Source organism: Pleurodeles waltl, chromosome 8 (genome assembly GCF_031143425.1).
Source record: "Pleurodeles waltl isolate 20211129_DDA chromosome 8, aPleWal1.hap1.20221129, whole genome shotgun sequence".
Taxonomy (NCBI): domain Eukaryota; kingdom Metazoa; phylum Chordata; class Amphibia; order Caudata; family Salamandridae; genus Pleurodeles; species Pleurodeles waltl.
In genome coordinates, this window is record NC_090447.1 from 1325545789 (window position 1) to 1325559918 (window position 14130).

Here is a 14130-nt window from a genome sequence, read left to right on the forward strand (position 1 = left end):
AACACTCTGTCATCAGGGTGGGTGGGTGGGACATGCCTTGAAACAGAAGTATGGTGAGAATGAACAGAAGGAGACCTGTCCCTAACAGATGGCACCCTAACAGCTTGGCTAACAGAAACCTCACTTCTACTATGATGAGAAGGAATACTCTTGCTATGATGTGAGACAACACTATCAGTATGGTGTGACTCTACATCAGTACCAGCTATGCTAGGTTGTCTGATAATGGGCAGGCTTGGAAGTTTCCTTTCTAAATCTTTTGCCAGGGTCGCCCCAGGATCAGATTGGGAACTATCAGCTACTTTTTCAACAGAAGTGGCACCTCTGGCCTTATCCTGTTCAACAAGCATATTAACTAACAGTTCTCTAGAGGGATTCTTCCCTACACTTAAACCTCTTTCTGTGCAGAGACTCCTTGCTCCTTTCCAGCTAAGGTGATCATAAGCAAGTTTGGACAGATCAACAGTTTGGCCTGTGCCAGACATTTTAGAAATTGTTTAAGTGATAGAAAAAGTGAGAAAAACTTTTTAGAACTTTTTAAAGAACAGGAAAAAAAACTTTTTAAACTTTTAAAGAACTTTTTAGAAAGTTTAGAGGTACTTTTCAGCACTTAGCAAAGAAGTGAAAGGAGAAAACCAAAACTTTTTGGTTAGGTGTACATACACTGAACTTGTTTTGTATATTTTTCTCTTATGAAAAGTACAATGACAAAAGTGGTAAGTAGTTGCAAAGTACTTATCCCACCGCTGCACAACCAATGTAGGAGGCTGGAATGGCTTGTAGTGAGTACCAAGGGGTACTTACACCTTGCACCAGGCCCAGGTATCCCTTATTAGTGTAGAGGGGTGTCTAGCAGCTTAGGCTGATAGAAAAGGTAGCTTAGCAGAGCAGCTTAGGCTGAACTAGGAGACGAGTGAAGCTCCTACAGTACCACTAGTGTCATATGCACAATATCGTAAGAAAACCCAATACACAGATATACTAAAAATAAAGGTACTTTATTTTTATGACAATATGCCAAAAGTATCTCAGTGAGTACCCTCAGTATGAGGATAGCAAATATACACAATATATATGTACACAATACCAAAAATATGCAGTATAGTATTAGAAAACAGTGCAAACAATGTATAGTTACAATAGGATGCAATGGGGTCACATAGGGATATGGGCAACACAAACCATATACTCCAAAAGTGGAATGCAAACCACGAATGGACCCCAAACCTATGTGACCTTGTAGAGGGTCGCTGGGACTGTAAGAAAACAGTGAGGGTTAGAAAAATAGCCCACCCCAAGACCCTGAAAAGTGAGTGCAAAGTGCACTAAAGTTCCCCAAAGAGCACAGAAGTCGTGATAGGGGAATTCTGCAGGAAAGACCAACACTAGCAATGCAACAACAATGGATTTCCAGACTGGAGTACCTGTGGAACAAGGGGACCAAGTCCAAAAGTCACGATCAAGTCGAGAGTGGGCAGATGCCCAGGAAATGCCAGCTGTGGGTGCAAAGAAGCTGCTACTGGACAGCAGAAGCTGAGGATTCTGCAGGAACAACAAGGGCTAGAAACTTCCCCTTTGGAGGATGGATGCCCCACGTCATGGAGAGTCGTGCAGAAGTGTTTTCCTGAAGAAAGACCGCAAACAAGCCTTGCTAGCTGCAAGTCGTGCGGTTAGGGTTTTTGGATGCTGCTGTGGCCCAGGAGGGACCAGGATGTCGCCAATTGCGTCAGGGGACAGAGGGGGCGCCCAGCAAGACAAGGAGCCTTCTCAGAAGCAGGCAGCACCCGCAGAAGTGCCGGAACAGGCACTACGAAGAGAAGTGAAACGGTGCTCACCCGAAGTTGCACAAAGGAGTCCCACGCCACCAGAGGACAACTCAGGAGGTTGTGCAATGCAGGTTAGAGTGCCGTGGACCCAGGCTTGGCTGTGCACAAAGGATTCCCTCGGAAAGTGCACAGGAGCCGGAGTAGCTGCAAAAGACGCGGTTCCCAGCAATGCAGTCTGGCGTGGGGAGGCAAGGACTTACCTCCACCAAACTTGGACTGAAGAGTCACTGGACTGTGGGAGTCACTTGGACAGAGTTGCTGGATTCAAGGGACCTCGCTCGTCGTGCTGAGAGGAGACCCAGGGGACCGGTGATGCAGTTCTTTGGTGCCTGCGGTTGCAGGGGACGATTCCGTCGACCCACAGGAGATTTCTTCGGAGCTTCTAGTGCAGAGAGGAGGCAGACTACCCCCACAGCATGCACCACCAGGAAAACAGTCGATAAGGTGGCAGGATCAGCGTTACAGAGTTGCAGTAGTCGTCTTCGCTACTTTGTTGCAGTTTTGCAGGCTTCCAGCGCGGTCAGCAGTCGATTCCTTGGCAGAAGGTGAAGAGAGAGATGCAGAGGAACTCTGATGAGCTCTTGCATTTGTTATCTAAGGAAATTCCCAAAGCAGAGACCCTAAATAGCCAGAAAAGAGGGTTTGGCTACTTAGGAGAGAAGATAGGCTAGCAACACCTGAAGGAGCCTATCAGAAGGAGTCTCTGACGTCACCTGCTGGCCCTGGCCACTCAGAGCAGTCCAGTGTGCCAGCAGCACCTCTGTTTCCAAGATGGCAGAGGTCTGGAGGAGCTCTGGGCACCTCCCAGGGGAGGTGCAGGTCAGGGGAGTGGTCACTCCCCTTTCCTTTGTCCAGTTTCGCGCCAGAGCAGGGCTGAGGGGTCCCTGAACCGGTGTAGACTGGCTTATGCAGAAATGGGCACCATGGGATCATGGGATTGTGCCAACAATGCCAGGATGGCATAGAGGTGGCAATTCCATGATCATAGACATGTTAGATGGCCATATTCGGAGTTACCATTGTGAAGCTACACATATGTAGTGACCTATGTGTAGTGCACACGTGTAATGGTGTCCCCGCACTCACAAAGTCCGGGGAATTTGCCCTGAACTATGTGGGGGCACCTTGGCTAGTGCCAGGGACCCCACACACTAAGTAACTTTGCACCTAACCTTTACCAGGTAAAGGTTAGACATATAGGTGACTTATAAGTTACTTAAGTGCAGTGATAAATGGCTGTGAAATAACGTGGACGTTATTTCACTCAGGCTGCAGTGGCAGGCCTGTGTAAGAATTGTCAGAGCTCCCTATGGGTGGCAAAAGAAATGTTGCAGCCCATAGGGATCTCCTGGAACCCCAATACCCTGGGTACCTCAGTACCATATACTAGGGAATTATAAGGGTGTTCCAGTATGCCAATGTAAATTGGTGAAATTGGTCACTAGCCTGTTAGTGACAATTTGGAAAGAAATGAGAGAGCATAACCACTGAGGTTCTGGTTAGCAGAGCCTCAGTGAGACAGTTAGGCATCACACAGGGAACACATACATATAGTCACAAACTTATGAGCACTGGGGTCCTGGCTAGCAGGGTCCCAGTGACACATAACAAACATACTGAAAACATAGGGTTTTCACTATGAGCACTGGGCCCTGGCTAGCAGGATCCCAGTGAGACAGTGAAAACACCCTGACATACACTCACAAACAGGCCAAAAGTGGGGGTAACAAGGCTAGAAAGAGGCTACTTTCTCACAGTTTTCCTTTATTACGACCCCAAAAAACTCCTTTTAGCACCCTTATAACAACAGATTGAAAAAAAACATTAAGGTTTTTAAACCATGTGTTGCAGTTTGCATGCAGGTCCTTGAGGCTGGTTCATAGTTAACTGTGTTCTATTAGAACCATTGAAATGTATGAACTGCAAATTGCAAATAATAAAAAGGATCTCAATGTCAAATACAATGATCCACTTACCGTTCTGCATAACATAATAATCTGTCATCTGCATGTTTCACAATGTAGTTTGCAGGAGCCACATTACCCTCTATGCTACTTTAGTAGTCAAAACTGTGACTAAACAAAACACAGATCTCTCCAGTGAGTGCTTTAACCACCAGAATGATCTTACCATTATTACTATCCCCTGAGATTTACTGGGCACACTAGCGCTCTAAGCAGATGTCTTCACATCATAAGATATTTTAAAATGTGACTATTGCAACCAAATAAGCCAGAACAGGTCTACTGTCACGTTTCTCCTTGATGCCAATTTATTTGTGACCGAATAAAAAAAAAAAAATGAGTTGATTGTCAGATTGCTTTTCATGATTCCTCCCCTTCTTGTTGCCCATCTTGTCCCCAGTTTATGTGTTGCCAAAGTAAAGTGCATTTTCCACTGATTAACTTGTATTTATTTTTCACGTAAGCTGTACTTTATTTTATATGCAATTATGTAAAGGTGAAAGACCAAACAACTGTACAGAATAGTTTGTTTTTAAGCCACAATATCGACCCAGCCCCACGCTGACTGACCCCACCTCCATTGCATGGAGCATCACAGTTCCCATACTTTTTTCATGCAGTTCGACTTCTGATTGCAGCACTGCACCTGGGTAAAATCCACAGGTCTCCTCTCCGCCACTTCTTCTGCGCAGAGTCTTTGTCATACTCAAACCAAAGATTTGAGGCTTAACACCAGGAAAAGTGAATAAATATAACAATGCAAAGGGACCACTTGCTCTTTTTTCAGTGCGTGACACACTCGTGCTCTTTGCGGGGTAGCCTCGTCCCTCCCTTCTGATGAGCCACGTTACATATCGCCTTTGCAGTGAAGGTTGTGTGCTAATGTATAGATTACATTAGCGCTATACTCAAAAAAACTTGTTTCAGAAATCTCAGGTTTCTCTGTGGCTAGATTTGTATTTCTCTCTCGGCTTCAATATGTCACTTGTAATTTTACGTTCCCTTATTATAATTTCAGGACTGCAAGTACCAGAATACAAAGTTATAGAAAGAAAAGATTAACTGACTGAATGTGTCATACCTGGTGGGGGTAGTGTAACTAAATGTCTCATTGGCATCAGCACACACATATTTCCCAGTTATGTGTTTTTTTCTACAGCTCGTGTTTTAGGGTCGAGCGTGCAAGCACTCTAGCCTGCTGTAATCTCTCTGTGGGCCTTTAACCACACCCCACCGCACACCAATCAGTTTCGTTGGTTCGTGGGCTTGCCTTTTAAAAATCGATTGATTTTATTTGTGATAGGCATGCATACATCATGCATTTTCCGGTGTTTAGCCGTCCTCGAGCCCACCGGCAAAGTACTGAAAACATACGAGGCTCCATGTTTTCAGCATGATTTCTGGACTACTTTTTCTTTTTATTTCCTACGCAGCACGATCTCGGTGCACATTTGCTTATATGTGTGACTACGAGCGAACTTCGGTTTCCCTTAGTGTGCTCCTTCACACTAATAGCTTGGCGTTTTAAATAGGCTCCCTTATGTAAAACTGTATTATTTTTAATTTTAGGTGGCAATTATAGTCTGGTTAGGGCTCAACAACGCTAATAGAGCAAATGCGAGACCCATTGCATTGCAGATGCTTGTTTTTCATGTAAATTATTTAATTTGACCGAGAGGACAAGCTCCAGAGACCACTGCTTTGGAAGGACAGACTCTTGTCTAGATACTAGGTGTTCTGGTGAGACGAACGGGATCGTGTAATAACTGCTGCACGTCAAAAGACGTGAGTGCTGTCACTCCCCGTCAATGTATACCTGGTTTTGTTGGGCACACATTTTAATGAGCAGCGCAAAGTGAGAACATGGTAAATAAAATAAAACAACTTGCAAGTCATCTGTACTTCAAGGCAACCCTCGCAGGAGCGTAATTATCCCATGCTCCGAGTAAATATTTGACAGTACTCATTCCTGCTGCCGCCGAAGGCATGCCACTTTCTACTGAGCGCACCCGGCAGAGCCCGCCCACCTCAGGGACTCATTGGAGGCGTCCCACCTGCAGGTGGCTGTGATTGGCGCGGCCGGCCGTCAAGTACGTGGGTGTTGCCAAAACAAGCCCCTTAGGTGCGGGCAGCGTTGCTTATTGTGTAATTTCACAATTTGCCCAGACGTGCGGTTGCCATAGGATGTGCGCGCGACCGGCTGCTCTCTGACACGCTGTAATACCCGTGCCATGCCAGCGTAATTACAGGGATCCCAGGCTGCTGACTTTTGAAATCCTGCAAGGGCAACATGACGAAAGACAGGAGCGGGCTGGACCTCAGCTTCCTCAACGAAGAAGAAGCGAACAAGATCCTGCAGGTGCTGGAGAGGGACGAGCAGCTGAGGAGGAAGGAGCGGGACCGAGTCAGGTACATGGCAGGAGAGGGCTGGGGGACCTCGTGTGCAGAGCCGGGGCGCGGTATGTGTGGGGAGCCACAGGTGTGTGCGTGCTGCGGGTCTTGCGTTCCGTCTGCTGCAGCCCCCTGTGGATCGGGCACAGGTTTTCACGCACTAGCGCAGCTCCCCTGCAGTGCATGGATGCCGGGGCTCCGTATACCCCCGCCCCACCTTCGCCCGCACTCCGCCGGGAGCTGTGATTTTACGGCCACGCTGAGATCTGGTGGGAGCAGAAGCAACTCCTGCAGCCGGATCCCGAGCGTCAGGTGTCAAGTTTCCGTTCATACGCAGGAGAAGCCACCGTATAGAGACACCTATGTGTATTTATACCTGGCACGTCAAGCTTGAATGTTTAATGGTAAAAGCAGGACTTGCATACCGTATACAAAGAATAAAAGCGGGAGTGTAAAATCTGTTCATGCATACATTTGGGAAAGTTGAGACCAGGGATCAAGTTAGGTTGGGATGATTCGGTTATGGTACAGTATGTTTGTTATGCCCGTAAAGGACTGGCCTATAGTGTAACAGTTACAGCTTGTTATGTAACATACCTTGCTACGTTGCAGTATTTTGTGATGTTGTATGATAAAGTTCATGAAGGTATATTATGTTCAAGCATGCCAGTTATATAGAATGTTACGCGTTATTAAATTACGCCGTGTAATGCTGGTGAATCTAAACGTGCCACGATCATACCTTCATGGGTCTTTGATGCCAAGTGCGCCCTGGAAGTTTCCAGCGGGTGCTCCAAGACTTGTAAACAATTGTTACTTTGGGTTTGCAGTAGGAAGGTGGGTAACTGTGTGTGTTTCGGCAGCGTGTGTCCATGCAGCACCCCACATGTTGTGCATGCTCGCTATTCTTTAGCTCCTGGAAAACACAGGCCTAAGTCTATTGTGCTGCATAATGCATGAGTTTGTAAAGGTGGCGTAAAAGGCATGCTGACGTGTTGTGTGCTGGAGACAGCAGCCATAGCCGTGTGGTGGGGACAGCAGCTCTTCTGAAAGGTGATGTGGTTGGGTCAGCAGCCATGCATGACATGTTGTGAGATGGGAACAGCAACCATGTTTACAAGGTTGTGAGGTGGGTAACATAGCCATGCTTGACACGTTTTTAGTGGGGACAGTAGCAACAGTCCCAGGTTGTGCATTGTGGGGATGGCAGCCATTCTGGCAGATTGTGTGGTGGGAACAGCAGCCATTCTGGTAGGTCATAAGGGGAAGGAGCAACCATGTAGACAGTCAGGGCGCAAGTCAGGGGTAGATGGCGCCCACCCACTGTTCTCAAAGGGTTGACGCTGTGCAACCTACAAAGAAGTTAGGTCCCACTACAGTATGCTGAATTCGTCCCGGTACAGGTTTCAGATACCAGGACACTTTCAGCAGCGCTTGCACGTTGTATCCTTTCCTTCTGAGCAGCAAACTGCAGGCAAGGAGCGGGCTTTCTGATTTTAAATTCCTGCTGGCCCAAGACATAGGTTAAAAGGAAGGGGCCATCGGGCCTCCTCTTGCTGGGGTATCCTGGCTTAGAGCTATCTGGAGTCTCACACGTAAATGCAATGGTGGGGAAACAGAGGTACACAGCTTATTACTTCACAGGTACTTCAGAAAGGCATAGTTTGAATTTTCTCAGTCCCTGTATATTAGAAATATGCATGCCCTGTGAGAATGTCAAATGTGTTTGTCTGTCCCAGTATTTGCACAAATAACAATTTAAGTACCATTATTTTGTTTTTGTTTATTTTATAGCGCTACTCATTCTAATACATGGTGTCAGAGTGCATTACATCATACGTAAACATTATAGATTGACAATAAATCACGTGTGTAATCAGTGTACAGGGTGTGTTACATAAGACAGTGAGGGTTACAAGGTGTAGGAGTCACGTGCCTTTCATAGAACACTGTGCTATATCAGAAGGATTGCAATTTATGACCTGCAAGTAAACACAAGGATCTTTGTGTTATGAACAGTAACCACTTACCTAGCTATATAAAATAAAAATATGTTACCTCCTTGTTACGTGATGAGCTTTGCAAGGGACACATTAACCCTCTATGCTACTTTGATTCAAATCTAGGGCTAGTCAAAACAAAGATCTCTCCAGCAAATAGTTTAATCTCCAGAGTTATGTTGCCATTATTATTATTCCATGAGATTTACAGGGCACACAAAGATCTCTGCAGGAGGTGCGCTGACCCATAAAATATTTTAAAATGCATACTTTGCAACCAATTAATCAGAACATGTTTACTGCTACATTTCTCCTTGCTGCCAATTTCTGTGTGGCAGATTTTTTTTAAAATGCCTTTTTAAGCTCAGGTCCAGATTTTGTGTTGGGGTTGCATTACTCATCTGTCACGACCCCAACACAAAGTCTCACGTGTTAAATCTTGTAATGCGCTCAGATATACTTGTGATAGAACTGCTAAACATACGTCTGAGGTGTTATGATCTAATATCACTTATTGTGATGTATCTTCCTGTGAAGTCATGGTTGTGATGCCACTTCCAGTGATGTCACTTCCTGTGATGACACATGCAGTGTAACGCACAGTGATGTCATGCACCATGAGGTCACTTGCATACTGCTAAATTTGTTTGGACTCTCCTCTTCTGTGTTTACGATTTGTGCCCTGTAGACTGTCCTAGTGATGCACGATTCCGCTGCCAGATTGTGAGATGGTGACAGCAGATAGCAGCACTTTGTGTAGCGAGGACAGGAGCTGTCAGCATAGCGTCACAAGGATATATTGTGTAGTGTATGTTACCCTCAGCTATTCACTGCCCGCAGTCTTCGGTCATTGTATTGTATCCCTTGAAGTTTTTTGAATTAAGTAAACATGAAAGGGTTAGTTTTTTCTGCTGGCACATTACCCATCGTTTCAAAGCATGTCTTAGTCAACCACAATGCAAAATATTACATCGGAGAGAGGAGGTTGGGGGCTTGGAAAATTTGGAAAGCAGAATACCCCGCACAACCTGCTAGCCTAAAGCGCTCTGAAGTGGCATGCTGGCACTATAGCGAGTTATGCAGACAGTAACGATAGGTCTGTGTGAATAAACATTTTCATATCATGACTTTTTTCTTAAAACAAATGGCATTAACTGATGTTACATAGTGCATGTGTATTTATAGCTCAAGCCCAGACTGTGTGCCAACCAACCTAAAAAAAAGAGTGCATGTCTGCCTTAAGATTATGGGTTTCTAATAATTGAGTAGCTGGGTCCAAGTTTGCCTAATAACACCTCCAATGTGCAGCTTAATACCACAGCTGCCGTTCAGAGGAGCTGAAATAACAGTTGTTACCGAAGCAGTGACACTTAATTTATCGGCGTTTGAAAGATGAAAGGCCGAGTAACCTTTCTCACCTGTGACCTGCAAACGCCGGTATGTCTGAAGGAGCGCCATTCAGATGCCAGGCGCTGCTTGACACGTGTCCCGCGGTGCCCATCCTTTCGTCATTTCAGTCGTTTCACCAAGACTTTTTAGGGGTCATTGTATGTCCCAGAACACCCCACAGTACCAACACCCGCAATCTTCTATTCATTGTTTTTCAATGCAAGTCCTGTCACTTTCTGCAAATTTAAATGCTACGAGTTAACACTTGGCGGCCGCCATCTTTCTGCCTCAGTACTGCCCCCTGACCCCGAGACATAAAGTGGAGGAGAGAGTGAACGTGTTACTTGGCTGCACTCTAGGCAACCAAATAACACGTGTCCCCTTGCACCAGAGATATGTCAAAGAACTACAAAGAGGGAGAAACAAAGTGGCCACCAAGTGTCGTTAGTTCTTCACGTTGTAAAAACTTGAATGCACTGCAGGGGCTACACCCAGGCAAGCCCCGAGTGACTCACCTGCATCCCAGGGTGTGGGAGGCCGAGCCCTGGTTCTGAAGCGAGGCAGGCGCACCATCCCAGTGACCTTTTAAAAGCACCAAAACCAGCACACGAGCGGACGCCACCCGAGGAAGCAGCCTGTCACGTCTGCAGGGAACCGTGGGTGTGTGCCTGTGGCCAGCGAAACTCCACATTCCTGTGGTTGTTAAAACACCCGCTCAGGTGGTTCGCCCGTTTTTATTATCCAAGTACGGAGGCCAGTGGGCTACGCCTCGTGCACAACGATGGTTTGCACATGGTTGGTGCTTTAATTGCAAACAAGGGTGCCAGGCCAGTGTGCGACGTTTGTGTGCGCGTCCGCATAGTCTGGTTGGGAATAACCTGCTTTCCAGCCTTTAGTGACAAGTCCAGTTTTTTTTGCTACTGCGAACAAGCCAAAGAGCATTTTGAAGAAACTAACAAGAAATGAAATGCATACCGTAAGCGACCTTAAATAGACAAATTCCAAGGTGTGATCATTTAACAGAAGAAATCTGAAATAGGAACTTGTAATGTGTTAAAGGATTACTTACTCCATAATAGTGCCTAATGTTGGACCAGTTAGCAATATCTCTTGCTCTCAAGATCCCACAAACGCCAAGTATACTAAAGAAGAAACCATTTTGGTTTATAGTTTTACCACCTACACTGCAGCAAACGGCCTTATTTGTCTTTTCATTACACCCAAAACTAGAAACTAGGATTATTGCGTTTTCACTCATTGTATAAACCGATATTGTCATCTGTTGGATCTTGGTTTGGGATAACCAAAATTAAAGAGATGCTGTTGAAAACATAATTTAACTACTCAACATTTTTCAGGACTTTGCTTCAAAATGGGAAATGGAAAAACATTATGGCAAGAAAATGGAATTTAGAGCTTTCAAGCAGCAGACAAACCTCGCTCCTGGGTTCAGCGAGTTCACCTTGTTCCAGAACGATGGGGTTTGTTGAAATGACAGTTCTATGTCCTAACACAGGGGGTTTGCTGGGAATGGAGCTGAAACAAGAGGCCAAAATAGGAACCCTAGGTGCTTAAAGCAGGAATGGTCAGCAGAGCTTGGAAGTTCCTCGAGTGGTGTAGTGAATTCCCTGCCCAATCACCTCTTATTGTTAATAAACCAGTTGGTTCTCCAGACTTGTTGTGTTGATTGTGTGCTGAGAGCAACTTCTGATTCTTGAGGTCGCTCACACAAGCAGGGGCATCAGATTGTTAGGGAATTTTTGACACACTGGTCAGTTTTATTTTAATGTGCATTGTGCCTGACACGTAGTGCTCTTTGTTGTGGCAAATCTGGAATATATTGCGTTAATTCCTCATAGAATTGTTTAGGTTTGTAGGCACATTTTGCCACAGAGGTTGCAGCCATGATTGATTTATTTATGTTTTTATTTCCTGTAAAAGCAGAGCTGGCTGAAATAAAACTAAAATGAATTGATAACAATACAAATTTGAGAAGTCTTATTCCTCTTTGAGTATGTAAATTGTTTTCTGATCTGTGATATTGTTGTGTCAATTACAATTTGCATTCACCTATGTTCCTGCTTGCCACTTCTAATGTTGCCCTCTTGCACAATACACAGCAGCACAAGTTGTCCTCAGTGGTTTGTACAAAGCACAGAGGGGACAAAATCTTCTACTTCAGCCACATTCATGGTAGTGCAGATCCTAGACCATGGTGTGTACAGAATGAAGAACAAATATATTTGCATATGTACAGGGGATCCCGAAGACAGATTGGTACTGGGTGGCACCTTTTCAGTGCCAGATGCAGGATCACAGACAATTTTGCCATTACAGGCAAAGACACATTTTGCTGCCTCCACTGACTCCATCTCCTAGTGATCTTTGATACTTGTAAGCAGGTACTGCAGTCCCATGCTCGGGCACTTCGTTTTGCTTTGTCTTAGAAATGACCTTGGAAGGAGCCTGGTGGGGACATCAGAGCTCTCTGTTCCTTATGGTGATTGCAAGAGTAGCCAAACGACTGCCTGGCTTCTGCATATTCTATTCATGAGGGATTAGACCATGCACCATGGGTACTGCCCAGCACTGCGTTATAATGTGCATGTCTCAACAGTGATTGCACATTTGAACAAAATACGTAAAACAATCTCTGTCCGAATTTTGTGGTGGACAAGTGACAAGGAATAAATGCAAGCAAGAATCAAGGTCAACCTTATGTTTATAACCCTTGCTTTTAGTTTGGCCTACACCTTCTCTGTGGCCAGTGGTATCAGTCAGCATCTCCTCCTCTTCTTCCCTTTTTCTTCCTGCAGATCAGTTACCCACCCTTTTCTTCTACTGCCACTCCTTGGGAAGCGATGAATCCCACTATCTTGACCATGGTGTGGCCATGTCTGTTCTGTGAGTTGATGAGTTTTTCTGTGCATTCTTGACTGTAGATGCACGGACTCGTCTTGTGTTATCTGATGTTCTGCCTTAAGGATGACCTTATTGGTAGGGACTGAGGATGGCAGTCTGTCTGGGTGGTTGTTAGAGATGTTGGATTATCTAAAGTGTGAAAAGCATCCTGTCTCTAAGCACTGGTCAGAGGCAGTGGAAGCTGTGCACTATTTCAATCTGGGAGACTCGCCTCAGTATGAGATCAGAACATGGTATCTTCCTTCCTGACAGATCCTTGGAGGACAAGACCCAGTCCACGGGTGACATACTGGAGGTTGAAGGACTGCCACTGTTGCTTGTGAACTCTCATCTTTCTTTTACGTCATGATCAGACTTCACAGTAGGGATGTGTATGTCTGGCAGCTTTGAGGTCTCTCCAGGGAGGCTTTTTTTTTTTTCAAATGAGCGCTCATTTTAACGATGACTACCAAATAGAGGGAGAGTGTAATATTGCTTCACACCTATCTCCACACCACTCTTTCTGAAAAGAGGGAGACAGCGGGACCCTAAGGATAGCGAGCAATAGATTTATCGATGCACAGTATGTTCGGCCTGAGAAGTCACTCTAGCCCCCAAATGCATCACAGCTGATGAGCAACTGCAGCCACCATCATAGAACCTGTTTACAGGCTGAGGAGATGCTAACAACCTATGCTGAGGTTCTGTTGATTCAGATTCCTGCTCAGGTTCACCAGGGGCTTATGGAGACAGTCTGCTCCTTAGCCTTGTGCCCGAGACAGGTCCCTTCTGTGTTCAAGGATGGTGGGCACAAACTAACTGGGGGTTCATTGGAGTTAGATGGGACCTACTGCCAGGGAAGCTGCTCCTAGAGTGGGTATGGTGGATGGTGTCATCAAAGTCTTTGAGGAGAGGATAGTTTATGTATTTTGTTACTATTTCAAAGAAGGTTCAGTCTTTAAAAGGATTTGAGTGGTGTAAGGGGTACATATTACATTTGCATGATTTGAAACCAGTGAATCAACAAGCATCCCAATGTAATACACTAAATGGAGATGTGGAATAAAAGGAGACGTGTGCAGCTCATAGTGCTGTATGGAGCTTACATCCACCAAAGAAGCCTACGGTGACTAAAGATGAGTGCTAGAAAATGGAGAATCTTGCTGTGTCAATAGTGTGTTTTTACTGCTTCTCAATTCTAAGCCTTGGTAGCTATTGCACGCAAACCATCTTCGCACAGGAAGCTCCCTTCCAATGTCCACAATCTGTAATTATTATCATATGCAAATGCTACAACTCGGAGGTGTCCTTGTAGCCTTCCTGAAAGGCAATTAAAAGTCAGAAAGATAAACAAGAAGAGATCTGATGAACCAGGCAAGATTGCTCCTAATTTCTGGATAAGGAATAAGGAATTGTTTCTAAAAACTGTTCGGATATTTTCCATCGGAATGGAATTATAACAGAAATGTGGCATTCAACATAAATTAATAGATGTTATATGTAATACGTAAATGTACTGGTTGATATAAAATACATTGTGATTTTACTCAAAAGGGAACAGGAAGTGTCACATAGAGTCGCAGTGGATTCTTTTGCTAATTTCTTGGGGATGACAAACATCTCTTCTCACCCATTCTGTCTGGGTGATAACCCTCTGAT

The 14130-nt window shown here is 45.1% G+C and overlaps 1 protein-coding gene across 4 annotated transcripts in view; it reads left to right on the top strand.

Annotated features, from left to right (window-relative positions):
* The window catches only part of EXPH5 (exophilin 5), a 548780-nt gene that overhangs the window by 248239 nt on the left and 286411 nt on the right, over positions 1-14130 (top strand). Inside the window, exon 1 of one of the 4 annotated variants that reach the window (XM_069202316.1) lies at positions 5958-6199. The exons of the other annotated variants lie outside the window; for them this stretch is intronic. Within the exon in view, the coding sequence (XP_069058417.1) occupies positions 6081-6199 (119 nt within the window). The 5' untranslated portion in view covers positions 5958-6080. Of the gene's footprint in view, positions 1-5957; positions 6200-14130 lie in introns of those variants that run through there. 4 annotated transcript variants of the gene reach the window in all.